General features: G+C 41.2%; 1 protein-coding gene across 1 annotated transcript in view; it reads right to left on the bottom strand.

Moving 5' to 3' along the window:
• Positions 1–22,578, bottom strand: part of PLB1 (phospholipase B1) — a 119,382-nt gene extending 96,804 nt beyond the window's left edge. Inside the window, exons 1-2 of the mRNA XM_065928785.1 lie at positions 22,524–22,578; positions 799–857 (exon numbers count right to left, since the gene is read on the bottom strand). Of these exons, the coding sequence (XP_065784857.1) occupies positions 799–857; positions 22,524–22,578 (114 nt within the window). The remainder of the gene's footprint in view (positions 1–798; positions 858–22,523) is intronic.
• Positions 22,579–25,938: the final 3,360 nt, after the last annotated feature.

Raw genomic sequence — 25,938 nt, 5'->3', positions numbered from 1 at the left:
CCTATGGCCGGTGCTGTGCACAGGGCAATGGGATGGGTTTGCAGCAAGGAGGCAGCCCGGGCCAGGGGCAGGGGCTGAGGCTGCAGGGGTGCAGAGGGCAGCGGCGACAGAGGACATGGGGAAGGAAACAAGGTAGGCAGAGATGGGAGGAAGACATGGAAGGGGAGAGGCGACAGTGTACTGGTTCAGGTATGAGGGGTACAGGGCAGAGCTGAGAACACCTGATTAGTGGTCCATGCAGCTGGGACTGCTAGGACTTGTGGGGCAGCAGTGCTGAGACCAGGGAGTGGGCCTGCGAGAAGCCAGGACTGACCAGGAAATCACACTGGCTCTGCTCTCCAACCCTCTTCTCTTTCTGCTTATCCCTCTCTCCTCTTTCCATCCTTCTCTTATTGCTCCCTTTCTCAGTTTCTGACCACATAAAACCATACCACTTCAAACTTATTAGCAAAGATGGGTGTATTTTTAAAAATTTGCCAAGCAGGTAAGGACATTTTTCTTCTTTATCTCATAAGTAGAAAGTTTAAGAGATTGCTTTTAAAATTCTGTGTGATCTTTGGCTTATTTATCAATAGGTTTGATTTACTCATGAGAAAGTTCAAAAGTTTCTTCATCCTAATGTAAAGAGAGTTAGTCACTCAATTTAAAACAACAACATCAACTCAGAACCCTAGATTTTAAGATTTTTCCAGTTCAGAAAATATTCTCTCTCCCCAGGTGAAACATTCTTCCTGGTTGCTAGGAGCTCATTCAAAGAATGCCCATCCCAAACCCCGCCTCCCACCTCCATCTCCTTGCTATACTCACATTGCCAATGGCTGCCACAAATTTAATATCAGAAGGTCTCAAAGAGTGAACTGCAAAGACAAGAACCCATGTAAGAAGATTAGATCTACATTTCTCACAGTGTGGGCCCAGGATGCCAAATGGGAGAAGCAGACCCAAGGCCCTCACCCCAAGGATGTCCCAAGGTTGGCCATGGGAGTGGGAATCTGAAGATTAAGAGGTCACTGGAAACCGTAAACCTGCTCCAAAGAGGCTCAGTCCTCAGCTAGAGGCCACACTGCTGACTGGTCTCAGGATCTCCAAGTAGGTGTCGCATGGAAGGTTACTCACGGACCACCTTTCCTTCTCATCTGGCGCTCTTTCTACCTCTCACTTCCCTCTATCCCTTGACTCTGCATTTCTCGGCCACCATTAATAAGAGAGGAACACAGTAAAATGAAAACCATCTGGGTTCAAAAGGGATCATGTCGGCTTGGAGGCTTGCCAGAGAACAGGGCTGTGAACAACCTGTGAACACTCATAAATATCAGACACAAGCTGCAGGAAGTCCCCACGACCTACCTGGGTCACCAGCATCCTTAAAATTCAATTTCCTTAGAAACCACTGATATATTCCTTGGTCATGTTATGGGGGCATTAAGGGTAAGCCTCCTAAAGAAGCCACTTCCTAAGAAGTACATCGATTTCTTTTTCCAACCACACTTCTTACATGACAGAATAGTAAGAATAGCATGCTTAACTGGAAATCCTGGTAAGCCAGTACAATGCAAACAAACAAAGCCATTAAACACAGTCCATAATGCATCCATGTAACACGATAAAGCTGGGGAAGAGGATCAGTTCAACAGCAACATTCATAGCATCCAGGTATTAGATGAATTTAACCCATTTTAGGAAAAAATATGTCTAGAGTAGCCACTGTGGCTACATTACAGGATTGGGAAGGTACGTGTGTAGCACAGATCCATCCAACCCACAACTCCTGTGACATGGTCCACCCACCTGGAGGTGAGCTCCCAGGGGTCGCCTTTACCCAGGTAAAACCACCATGGGGCCATGTTGGTTTTATCTCTTGAGCAGTGTGTTGGACTGTGTCCCTCCATAGAAGTGACTGAGGATACCAAAAGAAGAGGTGCTGAGGACAGGGAAGAGGGAAGATGTGAATAGCCAAAGGTGCAAGTAAGTGGAGTTCAAGCCTCTGCCAGCCACATCAGAGAGAAGATGCTGGCCTTCCTGGCTCATGGCTCAGGGTCACGTACCTGAGTTAGAAGGCCCTGTGGATTCTGGAGAAGGCACATTCTCTGGGTTGCAAAGGAATGAAAAACTCTTCAGGCTCTGCCCCTGAAACCAAATGTCAGAAATATCAACTGCCTTGTAAGGAAACATTACAGGTCTTAAAAGCTTGATGTAGAGATGACCATGTACTTATTCTATGAGGCTCAAAATCCACAAGAAACAATTGTCCATAGTCATGTTCTATTAACCCTTTACCCAGTTCACTTAATAAAAGGAGACTTATGCTTGTTGAGAACGATTTTAGAGGTGGCAAGTAAGGATGCCTCAGAACAGTGGGGTGGAGAGAGAGGGAGGCAGGGTAAAGAATAAAAACCAACTCTTGTGATGATGAGACAGTTCTGGAGATAGAAAGTGGTGATAGGTATGCAACAATGTGAATATACTCAATGTCACTGAACTGTACACTCAAAAATGATCAATTTTATATTATGTATATTTTATCACAATAAAAAGGAAATCACTAAGAAGAGACCCAATATATCTAGACTAAAAAAAATTTAAATCTCTTCTATGATGTTATATGTTCTGTATTATCTACTTTCCTTCTTTAAATTTGATTGCTTATACAAGAGTGGGTATATGGGGCATTATGTTATTTAAAGCTGGGAATTGGATAAAGTGGAAATTGGGAGTCTCTTGTGTCCCCACTGGAACAGAATGTGTCCTAAGCCCAGAGGGGCTGCTGAAAGCAGGTGGGGGGCGGGGGGAGGGCTGGTCCTCAAGTTTACTTGGCTACCTCAGATGCCCATGTACATCCAGAGCAACCTCCACTTCTGTGAATCAGGTGGAGGACTTTGGGAAAGGAGATCATATATATTCTCCCCAGAACCGAGAGCAAAGGGGAAACATTCCAATGGGAGGAAATGTGCAGTAAATTGGTTGCACATCTGTCACAAGGAGACACAAGTTAATTTCTCATGAATTACTGATTTCAGTAAGAGATAAAGCATTTACTCTCAACTCTTATCTTGTAGATGTTCTGGGAAAACCTCACCCAAATGACTTTGGATAACTCACAGCATCTGCTTCAAGGTTCACAGAGATAACCAGGCTGTTTATAAGTCTTTCTGGGCACTTCTGGGAATCACCTGCTCAGTCTGAAGAGATTTTGAGTCCCAAATTCCAGGAGCTACAGTTATGCTGCCTCCACTCTGCCAGGTAACCTGCCTGTCCCTGGGGAAGCAGCTCACCCAGCCTATACCCTCAAGACCTCAGGGAAGGGCCTGTCAACTTGTATCAAGACTTGGACTCACCCTTCAGAAGGGAAGTCACTACCTCTCCCATGAGGACAAAACCCTTACCTCTGGCCATAGCTGCTCTTCCAATGTCTTCTCTCCAGGGGAGGTATGGGCCTGGGTTGTTCCTAAAAGAAAGCAAGAACTGTCCTGGTTATTTATTTGGAATTAACTCCCTGCTGATTCACAGCTCTGGTGCTTTTCCTCTCTGCCCTACCTATTTGCCCTGCTCATTAATGTCCCTTGTGTTAGGAAAGTCCAGGTTCCATCCCTCCAACTATCACCTTCATTGTTTGGGACCCTGTACATCCATTAATACAGCCTCTTAAGGCAGAATCCCTAGGTTGAGAAGCAAAAGTGTCATCTGGGAGGGGTTAGCAATAACCCTATAACTTGCATGGACACATTACCGCAGATCACTTTGTGGGTTCCTTAGTGAAGGGCAGAACTCTCGGGGAGAGTGATGTTGGACAAATAACTGCTATTGTTTGGGGATCCAGGATGAATCAGGGAAGGTGGAGGACATTCTGGAACAGTCTGAAGGGTGATGTGAGCTTAAGACAAGAGCTAATAGTGGCATTCCCAATAGCCATGTACTGTACATAGTGGCTGGACAAGGGCTGTCTTCAGATATCTTACTGAACATGAAATGAAGAAGAAAAGGCAGGTGGAGAGACTACTAAGACACTGTTCTCATCCCAGCTTACTTCGTGCCAGTCTTTTAAAACTTAGTTTTTAAAAAATTTTATGTACAATGAGAGATTCACTTTATAAGCCAATGTGTTTCCCCATCAAACCTTTAGCTTTTTAAATACACAAATAAGGGTATAGCACAGTAACAGCACTCTAAATAAAAGAATGAAAACAATCACTCACGGTGACAGCACCCCTATAGCCAAAAGTAGATTCATGTGCTCACACTCATGTCCACCATCAGGCTCCTCATCAGTCTCACTTTTCATTCAGTTGTAATCAGTGTGGATGCAATCTTGTATCCTACAAGCTCCTTTAATGCTGTATCTTGAGCATTCTTTTTCACACTGATATATAATCTTGATGCTTACTTCAACAGCATCAAGAAACATTTATGATACTGATATGTAATCAGAGGTCTGGCTCCCTTACTCCCTCTGGCTTCTCTCCACCCAGTTCTCTGTCCAGGGTGCACATTCCTTGAATGGGCATGCCATGCGAGAACCCCCAGACAGCATCAGACAAGGTCGAAGGGAGGCCTGATTTGGGGAGAGGGGACTTGATTTCTTTTCCACTCCAGCCTTCGTCTGCAGTTTTTCTTCCTGAACCTGGAAAGAATTTATCTGGAGTTTCATGAGGGACAAGAGTGTATTTCCATTTCGTGCCTACAGTGCAATCTGGCATTGATTTCCACGTAGGAAGTTGTAACAGAAATGTGGGTTGTATCCTGCCCCCAGATTTCAGTGACCCTTTGGAAATTCCCAGAAGAAATATTTCTGAGCAGAAAGAACCACAGGATGGGAAGGTGCTGAGATGTGGACAAACACAGAGTGCTTGAAAGGGCTGGAGCTCAGAGATCATAACTGGAGGGCAAGGTAGATGAGGCTGCTCCGACAGATGGCAGCTGGGCTGTGGAGCTGTGAACACCAGGCTACTCCACAGGCAATAGGAAGCTGTGGCAGGTCTTTGAAGAGATGAGCATTAGGGTATGTTTTAAGATGATCATCACTCTGGGAAGTAGTGGGGTAGATGAATTAGCAGGGGAGAGATTTGAGACCATTTTGGTAATATTCTTTTTAAGCCAGGATAAAAACAAGCATGGAAGTCAATATTTATATGCAGTTTCTAGGTATCCAGCCCTATTCTAAGCACTTACATGAAATAATTTATTTAATCTTCACAATGACTCTGTGAGATAAATGCTATCCTCCCCACCTTACAGTTAAGAAACAGGCCCAGAAAGGGTAAGTGACATTTTAAAGGTGACACAGTGAACAAATGGTGATGGAAGGATTTGAAAACGGGGAGTCTGGCCCCATGGGCCATGCTCAGAACCAAACTAAGTGTAAGTCACAGCCTAGGATCTAGACCAGGGCTCAATCAGCTTCTGGTAAATGGCCAGATTGCCAGCCTTTTGATTTTGCTGACTATACAGTCTCTGCCACAAACACTCAGCTCTGATTGTATTGTGAAAGCTACAATAGATAATATGTAAACAAATTGTCTCTTTATAGAGACAAATTTGAATTTCATATAATTTTCATGTACCATGAAATATCTTTTTTTCTTAACCATCAAAAAAATGTAAAAACCTTTCTGGGTATCAACAAACTGATTTTAAAGTTTACATGGAGAGGTAAAACACCCAGAATGGCCAACAGAATATTGAAGGAGAAGAACAAAGTCAGAGGACTGACACTACCCAACTTCAAAAGTTACCTATATGAAGCTTTAGGGTGATATAAAGCTTTATGAAGCTATAGGGTGATATTGGCAGAACAGACAAATAGATCCATGGAACAAGAGAGAGTTCCCAGACATAGACCCACAGAGAGTCAACTGCTCTCTGATAAGAGTGCAAAGGCAATACAAGGGAGAAAAGACAGCTTTTCAACAAATGCCTAAATAACCAGAAGTTCACATGGAAAAAAAAATCAATCTAAAAATGTAAATATCATTCTTAACTCACAGATCATACAAAAAGAGGTAAAGGCTGGATTTGGCCCATTGGCTATTATTATGAGAACCAGTGTCTGATCTAGACACTACTAAAAAGAGGCCAAAGTGAAATGGGAAGATGACATCTCTAGTGATCAGCAATAGCCCTGAGCCCCAGGCATCCCAGGTGGGAACCTGGATCTTCCTCCAGGTTACCAGGCTGCTTGCTACTGCCACAGTTCCTCACTGGGCTTTGCCAGCACCTTCACAAGTAAAGGAATACAGGTGCTAGAGCAACTCTCCCCTGATCTTTGAGAAATGTCCCACTCAGCACAACTCCTGGTCTTTCAGGCTTCATGCCTGAGGGGGTGGGGTATAAACTGCTCTTCAAAGAAAGCTTTTGGTCTCTGCTGTAAATAGAAGTATTCTTTAATTTAAAAAAAATTTTTATGACCAAGGATATACTTGTACTCTATAGTTCATACCTTTAAAAAAATTGAATAATATAAGTAAAAGATCTAGCCCAGCATCTACTTCACTTCAACAATGAAGCAAAGTTTTATGGAGAAATGAAGGAGAATGTAGGGTATGAGGCACTGTTCTAAAAAGGAAGAGATGAAGGACAATATACAAAGTGTATATTGAGATACATTAAATTTGCGGAAAAGTGTTTCATTATCAATCCAGAGACATAACCATACAAAATCTACGGGATACAGCAAAAACACTTCTTAGAGAGAGGTGTTCCTAGCTATATAGGCCTTCCTCAAAAACAAGAAAAATCTCGAACAACCTAACCTATCACTTAAAAGAGTTAGAAAAAGAATAACAGACAAAACCTAAACTCTATGCAAAAGGAAGGATATAATAAAGACCGAGAGGAAATAAATAAAATAGAGATTAAAAAAATAGAAAAAAAATCAATAAAACCAAGAGCTGTTTCTTTAAAAGGGTAAACAAGATTGACAAACATCTGGCCAGGCTCACCAAGAAGAAAAGAGAACCCAGATAAACAAAATAAGAAATGAAAAAGGGGACATAACAACCAATACTGCAGAGATACCCAAAACACAAGGAAACGTTACAATCATATGCCATCAAATTTGACAACCTAGAAGAAATGGACAAGTTTCTAGAAACAGACTGCCCACCAAAATTGAATCAATAGATAATTTGAAAAAAAAAAAAAAAAAAGAAATAGGTACGTTGAAAGATCACTAGAGGTGAAATAAAATCTATAAAGAAAAAAACTGCCTGCAAACAAAAGTCCAGGACCAGATGGCTTCACAGGTGAATTCTACCAAACATACAATGAAGAACTTATACCAATATTTCTCAAACTCTTCCAAAAAATTGAAGAGGAGGGAGTTCTCAAAGACATTCTATGAAGCCACCATTACCCTGGTACCAAAACCAGACGAAGACACCACCAAAAAAGAAATCTACAGGCCAGTATCTCTGATGAATATAGATGCAAAAATTCTAAACAAAATATTAGCAAATTGAATTCAAGAGTACATAAAAATGATCATACACCACAACCAAATGGGATTTGTCCCAAGTTCACTAGGATGGTTTAATATATAGAAATCAATCAATGTGATATACCACATAAAAGACAAAAACATCATGATCATCTCAATAATGCAGAAGAAGCATTGACAAAATTCAATATCCATTCATGATAACCCTTACCACAAGTGGGTATAAAGGAAATACATCTCAACATAATAAAAGCTATTTACAACAAACCCACAGTCAATGTAATACTCAACAATGAAAAGCTTAAAGCCTTCCTGCTAAAATCTGGAACAAGACAAGGATGCCCACTCCCACCTCTTTTATTCAACATAGTGCTTGAAGTCCGAGTCACAAAGATCAGACAAGAAAAAGAAATAAAATGTATTCAAATTGGAAGGGAAGAGGTAAAATTGTCATTAACTGCAGGTGAAATGATTTTATTTATAGAAAACCCTAAAGACTCCACACAAAAACTACAAGACTGATAAATTCTCAAGGCAGTAGGATACAAGATTAACATATGAAAATCAGCTGCTATTCTTTACACTAACAATAAAATATCAAAGAGACCTGATACAAAAAAAAAAAAAAAATCTTTTAATATTGCACTAAAAAATACTTAGGGGTAAACTTGACCAAGGAGGTGAAGAAGGAAATGGCAACCCACACCAGTATTCTTGCCTGGAGAGTTTCATGGATGGAGGAGCCTGACAGGCTACAGTCCATGGGGTCACAAAGAGTCGGACAAACATTGACCAAGGAGGTGAAAGACTTATATGCTGAGAACTATAAAGCATTAATAAAGGAAACTGAAAATTATTCAAGTAAATGAAAAGCTGTCCCATGCCCTTGGATTGGAAAAATTAATATTGTTAAAATGATGATACTACCCAAAACAATCTACAGACTCAATGTAATCCCTATCAAATTACCCATGACATTTTTCACAAATAATCCTAAAATTGACATGGAATTGTAAAAGATCCAGAATTGCCACAGTAATCCTGAAGTAAAAGAATAAAGCAGGGGGCATAACCCTCCTTCAGACAATACCATAAAGCTACAATAATCAAAATAACATGGTATCGGCACAAAAACAGACATATAAATCAATGGAACAGAATAGAGAGCCCCAAAATATACCCAGACACATATAGTCAATTAATCCTTGACAAAGGAGGCAAGAATATGTGATGGAAAAATGTCTCTTTGGCAAGTGGTGTGGGATAAGTCGGACTGCTATATGTAAACTGATGAAGTCAGAAAATATCCTTCTTACCATACACAAAAATAAAATGGCTTAAAGGAGGGAGGTGGGAGGGGGGGATAGGGATGGGGAACACATGTAAATCCATGGCTGATTCATGTCAATGTATGGCAAAAATCACTACAATAAAGAAAAAAAAAATGGCTTAAAGATGTAAAGACATGACATAAAGATGTCATAAGACATGACACCACAAAACTCCCAGAAGAGAGCATAGGAAAAACATTCTCTGACATGAATCATATTAATGTTTTCTTAGGTCAGTCTCCCAAGGCAGTACAGATAAAACTGAACAAAATGGGACCTGAATCAAATTTACAAGTTTTTGCACAGCAAGTTCAGTTCAGTCGCTCAGTCGTGTCCGACTCTTTGCAACCCCATGGACTGCAGTACGCCAGGCTTCCCTGTCCATCACCAGCTCCTGGAGCTTACTCAAACTCATGTCCATAGAGTTGGTGATGCCATCCAACCATCTCATCCTCTGTCATCCCCTTTTCCTCCCATCTTCAATCTTTCCCAGCATCAGGGTCTTTTCCAGTGAGTCAGTTCTTCGAATCAGGTGGCCAAAATAATGGAGTTTCAGCTTCAGCATCAGTCCTTCCAATGAATATTCAGGACTGATTTCCTTTAGGATGGACTGGTTGGATCTCTTTGCTGTCCAAGCTGCACAGCAAAGGAAACTATAAAACAAAAAACCAAAAAGGCAACCTACAGAATGGGACAAAATATCTGCAAAAGGGTGTGACCGGCAAGGGCTTAAATCCAAAATATATGAATAACTTGTACGACTCAAGCAAAATTTAAGTGAAAAGAAACTTAAGAATTGGCTGCAAATTTGTGTTCTTTCCCCACGCTACACACAGAACAATAAACAGAGACTTAGAAACTCAAGGTCTTTGGCCACCACTATCTTTTTCAAAATCATTAACTATGCAAACCCAGGGTGATTCCTAGAATGCCAGGTTAAAAAAAAAAGAAAAGAAAAAACTGAGCAAAGACATCTCTGTCTGTCCTCTGTGAGGGAAGCAGTTTAAGTCAAGGCAAGAAACTGAAAAATGAACCAACAATCCTCAGAAAAATAAAGCAGAATGCTAAATTTTATCAGACTTGTCCAGTTTTCAATGAAAACTAGCCAATGAAAAACTAGTCCAGGAACCAATGAAAACTGGCTCTGAGTGGGCCCAGATGTTGAGTTTTGCCGGCAAGGTTTGCAAAATAGCTATTATATATATGTTCAAAGAATTATAGAAAAATTTCTTCTTTAAAGAAAAAAAAAAAAAAGGTTAGAGACTCAACAAATAGAAGCTAAGAAAAAAAGTCCAGAAGTGAAAAGTAAAATATTTGAAAAATTTACTAGATGGTTTCAGTAACAGACTTGAGATGGCAGAAAAAAAGAATCTGTAAACTTAAAGATAGATCAATAGAATAGAAAGTACCTTTCTGAAAAATACAGAGGAAAAGACATTGAGGAAAAATGAATAGAGCATCAGAAGTGTGTGGATATTGTCAAGCATATAGTATAACCAGGTAATGAGTCCCAGAGAGGCAGAGAGAGGGAGGCAGAGAAAGATTAAGCGATAATGGCTGAAATATTTTCATGTTTGATGAAGAACATTGAGCCACAGATCAAAGAAGCAGGGAAAAAACAAAAGCAAACAAAAAACCACTTTAGGTAAGAAAAACACAATTTTCCCTGGACACATCAATTGTAATAACTGAGTGTCTAGATGTAGATTAAAGCCAAGGTAAACAAAACTCAGCAGAAAAAAAACAACTTTTCATGTATAGGAGACCAACATTATGGTTACCAGCTGACTTATGGGAAATGGTGGAGTCCAGAAGGCAGTGGAATGATGTGTTTAAAATGCTAAAAGGAAGATGATCCCATGTGGAAGCATGGTAATATAAAAAGAAATGAAGTACACAAAGAGTATATGAGGTAAATCCAAAATAAAATTGTCTGTATAAAACAGAAGTCAGCAAGTTATGACCCATAGATCAAATCTGCCTACAGCTTATTTTTATATGGCTCACTAGACAAGAATGTTATTTACATTTTAAAGGGGTATAGAACAAATAAGAACTTGTGGTAGAGACCATACATGATCCACAAAACCAAATGTTTACCATTTGATCCTTTGCAGAAAAAAAAGTTTACCAAACTTGATATAAGAAAATAAAAAGGGGACTTCTCTGGTGGTCCAGTGGCTAAGACTGTGCTCTTAGTGCAGGGGGCCCAGGTTTGATCCCTGGTCAGGGAACTGGATCTCACATGCTTCAGCCAAGACCTGGTACAGTCAAATAAATAAATAATTTTTTTAAAAAAAGAATACAGTGTAGAGTTTAAAATATATGTAACATGAGCAGATTTGAATGGAGCAAATGGAGCTGTACTTGTGTGAGGTTTTCCCTTTATCTGGGAAATGATTAAATATTAGCCGTTTAGTCGTGTCGAACTCTTTGCAACCCCCGAGGACTTATGTAGCCCACCAGGCTCCTCTGTCCATGGAATTCTCCAGGCAAGAATATTGGAGCGGTTAGCCATTCCCTTCTCCCATATTGCAGGCAGATTTTTCACCGTATGAACCACCAGAGAAGCCCATTCACTTATTTATATTAGATTTTCATAGGACAAGGATGCATGCTATAATCTAATGCCAAAATAACAAAACTGTATAGTCAGCAAGCTAACACTGAGCAGGATAGCGTGGGGCAACTGAAACAACAGAAATATTTAATCTGAAGAAGACAAGAAAGAAGGAAAGAAGATCAAAGAACAGGTAAGACACATTGAAGAATAGTCAGATATCATTTTAAAACACACTTGGTAAGACCAGAAATGGGAAGCTTAGGGGGGACATATGAGAACTTCCTTCAGTATCTGAAAGGACTGGAAAACCAAGAGGGATGGTGTTGTTCCACATGACGCCTAAACCAGGACAGGACCAGTGGAGGCAGTTGTCCCTTGGTAGAATAGCTTGGGCTACCTCAATAAGAATGGGCCACTCAGGGCACCTGGTCCAGGAAGAGGCTGAGGACCAAGGTGGGCGTGTGGCACACACATCAGACAGGTGTTAGGAGCTTGGACACCCTTGGTCTGGTCAATCTCTCGAGACCTCCATTCTCTCACTTTTAAGGTATGGTTGATAATAGTTGCCTCATGGAGTTGCTGTCAGGATTAAACACAGGTAAACACGAAGTGCAGCATCTGACACATGGTAAAGATTCAGTAACTGGCAGCTATGATTATTCAAATTTCAATATCAGAGAGATGACCAAGCATAGACCATTTTGCAGATCCTTCCAGTCTCACTGTTTTGGGATTTCCTCATATAGCTAGAAAATTCACGTTTCAGTTCAGTTCAGTTGCTCAGTAGTGTCCAACTCTTTGCAACCCCATGAGCTGCAGCACTGCAGGCCTCCCTGTCCATCCCCAACTCCCAGAGTCCACCCAAACCCATGTCCATTGAGTCGGTGATGCCATCCAACAATCTCATCCTCTGTTGTCCCCTTCTCCTCTTGCCCTCAATCTTTCCCAGCATCAGGGTCTTTTCAAATGAGTCAGCTCTTCACATCAGGTGGCCAAAGTATTGGAGTTTCAGCTTCAACGTCAGTCCTTCCAATGAACACCCAGGACTGATCTCCTTTAGGATGGACTGGTTGGATCTCCTTGCAGTCCAAGGGACTCTCAAGAGTCTTCTCCAACATCACAGTTCAAAGGTGTCAATTCTTCTGCGCTCAGCTTTCTTTGTAGTCCAACTCTCACATCCATACATGACTACTGCAAAAACCATAGCCTTGACTAGACGGACCTTTGTTGACAAAGTAATGTCTCTGCTTTTTAATATGCTGTCTAGGTTGGTCATAACTTTCCTTCCAAGGAGTAAGTGTCTTTTAATTTCATGGCTGCAATCACCATCTGCAGTTTACCTTAGTGATTTAACTCATCCCTGAAAACTGCTCTAAGGCATCACAAAGAGGCTATTCCGGGAATTGAAGTGTCTAGACTTAAAGACCCAGATGGAAACTCAGGACCCCAAAGACCCAGATGGAAACTCAGGACCCCTCGGACCTATCCCCACTGACTCCTGGGCCTTCACCCCAGTTCTCTGTTTCCCACCAGGTAAATGGGATGAAAAATTCTTGCCTTTCTCATATCACCTTAGGCCTTTAGGGAGAAATTGTCAAAGCATTTGTGAATTGCTTGAACACTAATCACGGAATCCCAAGGCAATTTTCCCATTTGGAAAGCTGCTTTATTCTCAAGCTCATGGATCTATGAAGGGCTTGGAGTTCCCTGAAAAACTACCTGCTTGTGTGAAGAAGGGAGCATTGCCTGAGGACCACTGCTTCTCCCTGAGACGCAGGAGTGTAAAGAGGAAATGGCTGCCTAAGCCAGGAGGAAAGCAGGCCTTCCCAGAGCCCAGCAAACACCCTGCGGGGCATCTTTCTAGGAGCCAGGCCCACTGACTCACCAGTCTGTCGCCTCTTTCAGCTCATGACCTTTTATGTCTGAAACCAGCAGACTCGTCCTGCCCAAAATACCACTTCCATTAGCCCACTCCCCTGCTGAAGAACACTGAATAGTTCCCACTTCCCAATACAGCAAATCCAAACCTTAGGCTTGTCACATGACCTTGAGCCAGTCACTTAACCTCTCTAAGGCTTAGTTTTTTGGGTTTTTAAATTTTAATTGAACTATAGTTGATTTACAATGTTATGTTAGCTTCTGGTGTACAGCTAAGTGATTCAGTTATATAAATAGATATATACATATACACTTTTTCCTATTCTTTCACATCATGGTTTATCACATGATTTTAATATAGTTTGCTAAGCTTCCCTGGCAGCTCAGATGGTAAAGAATCTGCCTGCAATTCAGGAGACCTGGGTTTGATCCCCGGGTTGGGAATATCCCCTGGAGGAGGAAATGGCAGTATTCTTGCTTGGAGAATTCCATGGACAGAGGAGCCCATGGCTACAGTCCATGGGGTTGCAAAGAGTCAGACACTACATTTTTACTAACATTTTTACTTCATGGTATACCATAGGACCTTGTTATTTATCTATTTTACATATAGGGTTTAGTTTTCTAAAATGTAAAATAACAGGTTTGGATTAAATCATTTTAGAAGTCTCTAAGTCTTAAGACACTCTGATACTCTAAGGATTTCAAATTTGAAATTTCATTTGAAAAGACCCTGATGCTGGGAAAGATTGAAGGTGGGAGGAGAATGGTACAACAGAGGATGAGGTGGTTGGATGACATCACCGACTTGATGGACATGAGTTTGAGTAAACTCTGGGAGTTGGTGATGGGCAGGGAGTCCTGGAGTGCTGCAGTCCATGGGGTCGCAAAGAGTCAGACATGACTGAGTGACTGAACTGAACTGAAGGATTTCAAAATCGCACTTTACCTAACTTGTCACCTCCCCCGACACCAATCCTATACTGCAGACTGGCCGGCCAGCTCCCTGCTCCTCAAACCCATCACGTTGAGCCCTGACTCTGCCTTTGGGTATGCTGTTTCCCCCACTTGGATGCCCTCTCTGTTCCTCTGCCTTTACGTTAATCCCACTCATCCCCAGCACTTAACTGAGTTTCAACTCCCACGTTAAACTTCTCCAGCCCACATTCATCTCTCAGTTCTCTGAATCCTGTTGCTTTTATTACATCTACTGGCACCTATTTTGGAGCTTAATTCTTCTCCAGTGATTTTATGCAGATCAGTTCTCTCCCCAGAAGCTTCCTTACATTTGGTTTTTTATTTCCCAACCAGGTTCAGCCCTACTTGGGTTCTTGAAAGGTGCTTAGACAGTTAACTGACAGTAGCAAAAATGCGACTAGATGAAAATGATGAGTGACAATAAAGTCTTCAATATCTACAAGGTGCAGATGACATTCCAGAAAAGTAGGACTCCTGAGCCCCCAGAGAAAATCCCATACCTGTGCCTACTACTCAGGGCAGGAATTCAGAGGCAAGAGAGTTGAAGTGGGGGTGGGAATAGGGATTCAGGCATCTGATGTAGAAGAGACAGTTTGACACCAGAGCTCCAGGGATGGCTCCGCACCAACTAGACGGGTGACCTGAGAAAGTCCCCCTGCCCCCGCACCCCACCCCATCAATAACAGGAAGGATCTGGGCCAACCAGAAGTCCTCCAAGATTGCTTTCTGTTCATTGGAAAGAGTCTATTTCTAGAAGACTGTGCTGGTAACCTGCAGGAAGGACTGCAGGCCCTTGTAAAACAAACATTGACTAACTTTATTTGTTCTAATACTAAAAGAGACATTCCTTTCCTCACATAATGACTTCGCCCAGTTCCCATCTTTGGCTTTGCAGCGACAGGCCTGGCGTGGGTGTGCTACCAAGCCAAGAGCCTTCATTTACTAGTATGACAGTCTCCTGGAGAACTTCTGACCCCTGCCAGGAAAGTGAAATTCTAGAGAAAATTGTATTTTATTAGGCATAGGGCTTCCTTGCCAACTTGCTTTAGCAAATTGCAGTTTTGAGATAGGGATGTTTCAGTTTTCTAAATCAAAACTTTTCTAAATTGAAACTTTCAGAACAGGAATCTGTTTTCATATGGGTTTTGTTGAGTCCATTTTAAAGCTTGAACAAAAGCTCTGGTTTTCTTCTTTCCTCCGTTGGGCTCTATTGTGACACAGGAAGATGGTGAAAGGCCTTTTCTGTGGACTCAGACTAAGAACTGAATTCTGGCTTCGGTCCTTATTAACTGGATGAACTTGGGCAAGTTATTTAACTTCTGAGTCTCAGTTCTCTCATCTGTAAAACGAAGAGAATAGTACACCCCTCTTAAAGGGAAGTTGTTATATATGTACGGTGCTTAGCATGGGGCTTGGCTGTCCTACTTAACCTCACACCATGAATTTATTTTGAAGGGTATAATGGTAGTGCCCCAGGTGCCTGACAGATAATGTTCATAGTCTCTGAAGACAGGCATCATCATTCCTGGCCTCAACGAATCTTAGTTTTTCGAGGAGTTAAAACATCACACGCTCAAAAGTAACCAAGCACATAAACAAACAGCATATCTAGGAACAAGTATTAGCAGAAAAAACAAAGCAGAAAATAGATCAAAAATTTGTAGACTGAAATTATAAACAAAAATTATAGAACTGCTGTTTTTAAAAATAAAAAACAAATTTGAGGATATTTGTAAGAATACAAAATTATTTTTAAAAGTGACATTGCAAATTTGATAGAGAACTAAATGTAAACTAAATTTGAAAAATGAAACCAATTTTCAAAAATCTGAAAGGAAAAAGATGTTTCCATAGCTGCTGAAAAGACCTTCAACAGCTTTAACATTCATTTCTGATAAATATAAACACACTCAAGAAAACAGAAATTTGTGGATACTTCCTTAATGTGAACACACAAAACGTAATTTATGTATATGTATGTATAATTCCCAAAGCCCATCATCTAACTGAACAAGGAAAATTTGTTTTCTGCTAAAGTCAGGAACAAAGTGAGAATTCCCACTATCTCCCTTGTTATTTAGCACTGTATTGGAGCAGCAGACAATGCAATCAGAAAAGTAAAGTCAGAAAAAGGAAAGCTATTTGTTGATAGTGTGAGAGTAACCTTGAAAACTCTAGAGAATCAGTGTTAAAACTATTTCAAACAATAAAATGATTTAGCAAGATATAAAGTATAAAATTAACATAAAAATTAAAAACCTTCATATACACCAGTATATGGCCTGGCTCAGTTAGCAAATATAATGGAAGACACTTATAATAACATAAGAAAAAACACTTCTGAATAAGCCTATTTTCCTCTATTTACAAATTTAAGGCAATTTCAATAAAACAGCAATACCTTTTTCTAAAGCTAGGTGAATTGATTCTAAGATTCATATAGAAAAATAAACATGCAAAAATAGCTATGAAAATCCTAGAAAACAAGAGCAAGGAAGTAGGTAAAGTAGATTGCAAAACAATCACAAATTCTTCCTATCCTTGAATGTATGTCACTTGGCAATATCACGTTGCTGTTCCTACCAGTAAGAGGAGAGGTTAAGTTCTCTACCCCTTAAACCCGGGGTTGGCTGTATGAATTGCTTTGGTCAATGGGACATTATCAAACATGATGCAAGCATGAGACTTGAAAAGTGTTGATACTTTTGGAACTTACCCTTTCATTGCTTTTTGGCACCTGAAAATATATGATTTTTTTAAAAGACATCTTCCTTTGCAATCAGAGAATTTAACTGAAATACTACTTCTCATCTGTGACATTTCAAGAATCCTAAGGCCTGACAATATACTCTATTGTCAAGCTATGGAGAAGTAGGCATTTTTGTATATATATATATAGCCAGTGAGAACGTAAAATGGTACAATCCCTATGACTGGGGGAAATTTTGGTAATATCTAACCATTTGTGTACTTATCCTTTGACCCAGAAATCCCAGTTTTAGGAATTTACCCTAAATTTAAGCTATACCTCCAAAAACAAAAAAAGACACATGTACATGATTGTTCATGACAGCATTACCTAAAATAGCAGAATATTGGAAACAACCCAGTGCCCATGTTGGGAGACTGACTGAATACACGTGGTAATAATGGAATATCCTACAGCTGGGAAAAATGTTAAAAAGGTGTCTGAACAGATATAATGTAATTTCAGGATATGCTGTTAAATGGAAAAAAAAAAACCCAGCATGAAAAAGAAATTTATAATAATTTATCTTTGTGCAAGAAGAAAAATAATATATGTTTGCAAAGCATATACATAGAAGGATAGAAACATAGAAAGGGTATGACAATAATTAAATCTGTTACCTATAGGGACAGATAGAAATGGAATGGAAAGACTAGGGATAGGAATGGAAATTCTGAGTATATCTTTTCACATAGCTTTGACTCTTGAACCATGTTAATGTTTTATATATTCAAAAAATAAAGTGAGGGGCTTCCCTGGTGGTCCAGTGGTTAAGATTTTGCCTTCCAGTGCAGGGGGTATGGGTTCAATCCCTGATCGGGAGGCTAAGATCCCATATGCCTCATGGCCAAAAAAAAAGCAAAATAAAACATAAAACAGAATAAACATTGTAACAAGTTCAATCAAGATTTTAAAAATAGTCCTCATCAAAAAAAAAAAAAAAAAAAACTTGGGGAAAAAAAGTAAAATCAACAAGAACAGGAGAAACCCTGTAATTGAATACAAACAGAAACAAAATTGTATGTCAAATAGATAACAACACAGAGAGAAGAAAAGAGTTAATACAAGTGATTTTGATCAAAATATTTTGATTACATACCCTGAGTGGAACAGGACAGTCTAAGGACAAAAAAAACAAAGATTTTGAACTTCATTTGTTTGTGGTGTAGTATTGTGGTAATTTTAATATTGTATGTACTGTAGGATTTAACAAATGAATAAATGTATTGAGTTTTTGTAAAGCTGGTTTGCACTGCAGGATAAGGAAAATACAAATCTGGAACAAGGCAAGGAGATAAAACCCTAACCTAACTAAAAGTGGAGATCTCTGTATAAACACATCTTTTTAAAAAGAAAACTATGTTTTTTGGCTCTGCCGCTGAGAAAACTTAGACATAATGACGCTCCAGCAGCAATGAATACCACTAGCACCTGGATCTAAATAAAACCCCCTATCAATTAGCGTCTTAAAGGCACTGCTAACTGCAAGGCTGAAATAGGGAAAATAGATTAGTCTGAATAACTTGTTCCATCAAGTTAAAAGTGCTTAAAAATTGATAAGGAAATAGAAGTCAGCTTGGAGAGGCTTTCACAGGCCAAAAACTTGAGCATCAAAAAGCACAAGGCTGGATTATAACATACTGATTAAAAAAAGAATCCATAAGTCCATTTTATCTTTTATGAAAGATAAATCTAAAAAGAATGGGGTATTTTTAGAAGAGAATTTTGTTAAAGAGGAATGCCAACTAACAATAGAAGAGGAAACAGATAGATATTTTAAAGTCACCATCTTACACTCATCATGATAATAATTCAGGCAAGGCAAAAATTATCAATGGATGCTAAAAACCATTAGTTATAAGAACAGTCACTTGGTATCTCCCTACAAATTATAATCACATGGGGAGGTACCTTTACAAGGGAGAAATCTGGCAGATACCACCTTAACCAAATTGTCAAATTTAACATCAATGAAAACATTTGTTAATATCACATATATCCCTAAATGTTACACATCAAGGACAAAACAGTCTATGCTGTATTTCTACCTGAAGAGTTTAGTCTGACTGTAGCAGTAAAGAAACAATTTGGAAAAATTCAAACTGCAGTGCACAAAAAAAGCAAGCCTCAATTTTTCAAGAACACAAAAATATAAAATAAAAAAGAAAGCAGGAAAAAAGGCTAAAGAACTATTCTAGATTAAAAGGGATTAAAGAGGCAGGAAAATAAATGCAGTGTGTGGTCTTTGGTAAATCTAACAAGCAATGACTGAAAAAATGAACAAAATAATACAAAGCCAATTAACTTATTCACCATATTAGAGTAAATTATACAATCATCTCAATAAGTGCAAAAAACGCATAAGATAAAATTCAACACCCACTCATGATTTTTTTTAAAACCTTGTAGCGAATTAGGAATAAAATAGAACTTTCTTAGTCTCATAAAGAATACCTACAGAAAAGCCCAACCATCACTGCTATGAAAAAATTGTAGCTGGAGGCACCAGCCAGCACAGTAAGGCTAAAGAAAGAAAGGGTACACAGGTTGAAAAGAGAGCAACCGAACTGTCCTCATTAGCAGGATTGCATCTACAGAAACTTCAAAAGAATATACCAGATAACTTATTAAACTTTTTAAGTTTGTACATGTAAAGTCGCTCAGTTGTGTCTGATTCTTTGCGACTCCACGGATTATAGCCTGCCAGGCTTCTCGTTCATGGAATTTTCCAGGCAAGGATACTGGAGTGGGTTGCCATTTCCTTCTCCAGGGGATCTTCCCAACCCAGGGATCAAACCCGCAATGCAGACAGACTCTTTACTGTCTGAACTACCAGGGAAGCCCAAGAGTTTAATTGGGTACAAAATGAAAATTTATTTCTATGTATTGATAACATTTTCAAAATGATAATTCAACATTCCATTTATCGTATACCAAAAAAAAAAATCACATAACTAAGAAAAAAATTGAATAAGACATATGCAAGACCTCAAAGAAAACTATGAAGCATTGAGTGACATTAAAGGAGACTCAATATTGTAAAGATATTTATTTTCCCCTAAACTTGATTTATAGAATTAAAAGCAATTTCTATCAAAAGTCTGACAGGTTTTTTGGGGGGTAGAAATTGACAAATAGTAAAATTTATATGAAAGTTCAAAGTCAAGTCGCTTCTAAAGAAGAAGAAAAAATAGGCTTGTTTTTCCCAATAATAAAGCTTACTATAAACCTATAGAATTAAGATAATGTGCTCCTGGCACAAAAATAGACAAAGCAGCCAATAAAGCAAAACAGATTTCAAACAGATGCAGGCACTTGTGAATCCTTTATATGTGAACAGAGGTGAGGACGCAGCCAACTGTTTAATGGTGCTGAGACAATCAGATATTATGTGAGAGGGAAAAAACCCACTAGGGCTTCCCGGGTAGCTCAGCTGGCAAAGAATCCACCTGCAATGTAGGAGACTCCAGTTCAATTCCTGGGCCGGGAAGATCCCCTGGAGAAGGGAATGGCTACCCACTCCAGTATTCTGGCCTGGAGAATTCCATGAACTGTAGAGACCACGGGGTTAAAAAGAGTCAGGGTCAGACAAGTCTGTGCCATTTAAATAAAGTGGGGGGGGGGGTTTCTCCTCTTACATTAGTCACAAAAATCAATCCTGGATGTCTTTGAAATGATCCATGGAAAAAAGCAAATTTATAAAATTTTTAGAAGGAAATATAGGATAACATCTTCTTGACCCAGAGACCAGAGAGAAGTTCTTAAAGACAACACAAAAAGCACAAACCAGAAAAGATTAAAAAACTTTAGAAATGGACAGGTAGTATACAAACAGACAACGGCCAGACCATAGATGACAATACAACTTTGACCCACACATCTGCAGTAGACAGGCAAGGAAGCCCCTCCACCACTCCCGTAGCAATCAGCCTAGAACGGTCAGGACCTGGTCCATGTCTATGTTACCCCTACTTTTGTCCCTACCTCCAACACAGGGTGAACCAGAGAAGCTGAGTATGTTTCCTAGGGCCTGCCTTCCAGTTAGCCACCTGCAGCTATTTTCCCTCTGGCAACTGCGGCCAATCAGAGCACCCCTGAAACCTTCTCCTTTTTGGTTATCAAGCTTTCCCACTTCTGCCTGCCTTGAAGGCATCTCTGCCCAACGCAAGTGATAGCAGCTGCCTCCTGGTGATAGCAACTTTGGAGTAACACATTGATGTGCTCGGACTCTTTGTGACCCCATGGACTTTATCCTGCCAGGCTTCACTGTCCAGGGGATTTTACAGGTAAGAACACTGGAGTGGGCTGCCATTTCCTTCGCCAGGGGATCTTCCCAACCCAGGGATGGAACCCACGTCTCTCGGCGTCTCCTGCATTGGCAGACGGATTTTTTTTACCACTGTGCCACCTGGGAAGAACCTCAGAATAAATGCCTCCAATTGTTCTCATTTGGGTGGTCTCCCTCTGGGGTTTCCTGATGAATTTATTTCCCCCTAAATTTAGAATTTTGCTCTCTTTAAGTCTCTACAAAGAGACTGGAAAAACAAGCGCCAAGAGCAGAAGGTATTTTTGGTTATACCAAATGAACAGCAAGTGCCCAGTGCATATTAAAAACTAAAACAAAATAAAGTAGGAAAAAGGACAAACCTTTGGGGAAAAGATGGGGAACACACAAGAATAAGCACTTCACAAAAGAGGAGTTCAAATGGTCAATAAAGATTCCTAGGCCTCAGGAGTGGTCAGGAAAATGCAGTCTTCCCATACAGGGAGCTAAGCAGGCACCATCTTCCACCACCACACCTACCTCCCACCCCAGAGACTCTGAGAAACGGTGACATGTCCGAGGTAATTAGTAGAAGCAGGGCTTGGACGTCAGCGGGCCCTGGCCTCTATCCCCACCTCCTCTCTCCGTCAGGGGGCTCCAGGGCTTTCCCACTCTGGGCCCAGGCCTCTCATTTGGAGAGAGTAAAAAAGTCATCTTTAAGGCCTACTTCAGATTTAAGAGATCTTGCCTTTCTGGACTAAGGGAGAAAGGAAGAGCCAGGGGCCGGGAGAAGAGGGGCAGAGGCCCAGTCTTCTAACTATTAGTTCTGAGGAGTCCAGAGCCCTGGCTGGGTGACCTCTTGTTTCAATCAGGGCCAGTATCCCTAAAAAGCGTGGGGCCATCCCTTAGCATTTATCATCCTTAAATCTGCCTCCCTCTCCTCTTTCAGCAAAACAAGAACAAAAACAAAAAAAAACCAAGCAAAGCCCATGCAATCATATAAATGGGCTTACCATTAGTGGTAGCAGAGGTATCAATATCCCCATGTTAAGAATCAAGGTCCAGAGAGGTAGAACTTGCCCAAAACCACACAGCACAGAGAAGGAGCAGCCGGGGCCCTACCCCCACTGCTTGCTTCCCCACCACAGGGCTGCAGCCCGCCTGCACCTTCTCGCGGGTTTCAAGACCCGCCTCTTCCCCACAGCTGTAGGCACTCAAACCTCTGCCTTGCAACCTGCCTGCTCCTCTCCCAAGCTCTGAGCAGAAGCAACGTGGGACACCTGCAGGACCGAGCCATTGGTTGCCCAATGAGCAAAAAGTGGACTTACCTTGCCCCAGAAGCAGTAGCAGCCCCAGGAGGAAAGTGCAGGGCAGCAGCCCCATGCCGGAACCTTCCAGATGTCTGCAGACTAATGGGCTCTCACTCTTCCTGCGGGTTTTATGCTCCTCTGTTGTCTGATAGAGCACCGGTCATAAATTTTATTGTCTTCACCTTTGAGAGGGGCCGTGGCCAGCTATAAATGATAAATATTAACATTTAGGCAGAAGACTTCTCAAGGTAGATGGGTAAAAGATGGGTGGCACATTCTAGACAGAGGCACCAGAAGACCAGACCACACAGCCCCCTTCGAGTGGCCTTCCAGGATGGTGAGTGTCCAGAAATTGCTAGTGTCCAGGCACTGGAAATGGAAGGTGTTGGGCTAGAATCCCGGGTCAGAGCTTGGGGTCATCCCTTAGGTTAGCCCCAGTTTTTCTGCTGTAAGTTATGGAAATGAAAGCCATGAGAGGATTGAAAGTGCCTTGTAACATTTGTAAACCAAACGGCCACCTCCAAACGTGAGGTCTTTGAGTGTGCAATGTGTTCCCACAGTGTCTCAGGAGTGCCAACGGGCTCCCTGGTTTGGTCGGTGCAGAGAGGCTTTCTCAGACCCCCCCACCCCCAGAGCCATGGGTGGTCGGGAGTGTGGGGCTGAGGTGCATGCCACACACTTACTGGCTGCATGTTGAATTGACAGATGTAAGCCAAGAGATGAGCCATGGAGCTCATTGGATAGAACCAGAAGCTTCCTTTGGGCAAATGAAGCCAGAATACTGCGCTGGGTCTAGGCTGAGCAGATGGAGCTGGAATTTAAAGCGTGGGTGACAAAATAGCCTTGAGTGTGAAGCTGAAATTTTTTCCACAAGTACCAAGGAACGATGGCCCATGGTTAATAAAACAGATGTATTTAAATCATCCTTGCATTACGGCCACCCTAACAGCACCAAAGCCGAGAGAGCCTGGCTCCTGAGATCTAACCAGGAGACTGGAGCTGGTTTCTATCATCCAGCTCAAGTCTTGATCTGCTGACATTTTTCTCAATTGCATAAAATCATAGTTGGGTTGTCTGAAGTATAAAGTGAAGACCAAGTGGGTGGCCCCTTTGTTTCTGACTTCCAGATATTAAGATGTCTTCCTTTCTCACCTACTCAGAATAATGTGGCCTGTGGGTGACCACAGGTTTAGCCATACCAAAGGCTCAGCCTCAGGGTGACACGAAGGTCTCAGGTCACACCAGGGGTGCGGAGGCACTGATTCAACTTGACCAGCTGGCCGTCCACTGGTCCTGGAGCCTGGCAGAGGGTGGCACACAGGCAGAGAAGGAAGAAGTAGTAAACCCAAGATGAGTCTGCAGGGGTCATTTGAGCATAGATACTTCTGAGCATCTGACCCTTGTTCTCTGTTTTATTCTTAACTTATTTTTAGTTTTTGGCCTCATCGCCCAGCATGGGGCATCTTAGTTCCCAGACCAGGGATCAAACCCATGCTCTCTGCAGTGGAAGCATGGAGTCTTAACCACTGGACTGCCTGGGGAAGACCGTGACACTTGTTATCTTCACCAATCTGCCCATAAGCTTAATGAGAGACCCAAAGCTCTCATTCTAAGATGATGTTTAGAGTCCAGGAGTCAGCTTCAGGCCACTAGCAGCTTTGAGGAGCACCCCTGAACCTGCTTGGACTGCATGAGTGTTCATAGATCCCCACTCATGCTTAGGTCAGTTGCAGGTGGGGTGGCAAGCACAATGAGAAATGGACAGAAATAGCCCAGAGTCCATGTATCCCCTTCCATCTCTTACTGCTTCTCTGCATGACCATTATGGCCCAACTGGAGTGACATACGTACCAATCTCTCACCCCTTTCCCATTTAGAAAAATGGAGAAGTGATTTAAAAATCATCTTGAACCTTTGTGAAGCATTTTTGTATACTGAATTACCTCTTAGATAAAAAAAAAAATCTTTGAGTCCTCAGTGCATCAGGAATTCTCACCACCTGTGTGGTAGCGGGGGAATAACATTTCTTGGGCACCCTTGTCCCCCTCTGTGGTGAGCTCTTCACACGTCTTAGTCTAATTAGCACCATTGACCTTTGTGACATGTTAGCAGTTGTGAAAACAAGGGAAAAAGGACTTGCCAAACTCCCAAAGTTTATAAACTTGTTCTCTGATTTTTGCTACTAAAATATCGTATGAGGACATGTAGATATCTAGAGATTGGAAGGTGCTCCATATCAGATTTTAGCAACATTCAGCAGATGTTCCTTTAGGGAAAGGCACAGCCCTAGGAATTCAAATCTTTCAGGGATGGCAGTCCACGCCTTGGTCAGAAGGCATTTTGGTGACTGAAAAAGCTATGTGTTTGCTGTTAGTTCTTGGTGCTGAAAAAGCCAAGGGCTTCCCTTGTGGCTCAGTTGGTAAAGAATCCACTTGTAAGGTGGGAGACCTGAGTTTGATCCCTAGGTTGGGAAGATCCCTTGGAGAAGAGAAAAGATACCCACTCCAGTATTCTGGCCTGAAGAATTCCATGGACTATACAGTCCACGGGGCCGAAAAGAGTCCGGCAGGACTGAGCAACTTTCACTTTCACTTTGCTGTTGTCCAAGAATCCATAAGGGGGCGCTAGACCAAGCCTCGGCCACAGGGCCTGTGTGGATTAAAGGGGCACTGGCCTTAGAAGAGTATTTTCAAACTGAAGGGTTACAATCTATTATTATCCCACCAATTTTATTTGGTGGATGATAATCCCATTAAAAAAAACTGAAAAGGATATAATGTAATGGAGTGCATTGTATGTAGTAAGGATAAGTAATGTTCTAAGAAACTTTAATTTCAACTAAACCTGGTGATACAAATTACAATATGTATTTCTAAACATGGATCACAGTGAAAAAGAAAGAAAAAAACCCACTACCTCAGAGAGTAGTTGATCAGATCCACAAAGAAATCCCTAGACTTCACTAAAAAGAAAGCTGATTTGTTTTTCCCTCCGGGGAAGGATACAGCTATCCTAAATTCCCATGTGCCAGGAGCTAGAAGCCATTATGGAAAGTGAGTCAGTCGTTCAGTCATGTGCAACTCTGGGACTCCATGGACTGTAGCCCGCCAGGCTCCTCTGACTGTGGGATTCTCCAGGCAAGAATCCTGTACTGGGTTGCCATTTTCTTCTCTGGAGGATCTTCCTGACCCTGGGATCGAACCCATGTCTGTTACCTTTCCTACATTGGCAGGTGGGTTTTTACCAATAGCACCACCTGGGAAACCCACCATACTTGTGATTAGATCTAGGCCTTGGGAAGAAAGTACAAACCAAGCTTTTAGATGGTTGTGAGCAAGGAGTAAATAAAATTATTCTCTTCTTTCAACAAAGGAAAATCTAGTCTTTGTCTCCTAGGTGCACTCTGGCAATGAGGTAGAAGTGTATGCCTGTT

This window comes from Muntiacus reevesi, chromosome 3 (assembly GCF_963930625.1).
Source record: "Muntiacus reevesi chromosome 3, mMunRee1.1, whole genome shotgun sequence".
NCBI lineage: Eukaryota > Metazoa > Chordata > Mammalia > Artiodactyla > Cervidae > Muntiacus > Muntiacus reevesi.
The sequence above is the reverse complement of the archived record's forward strand: the minus strand, read 5'-3'. Positions and strand labels throughout refer to the sequence as shown.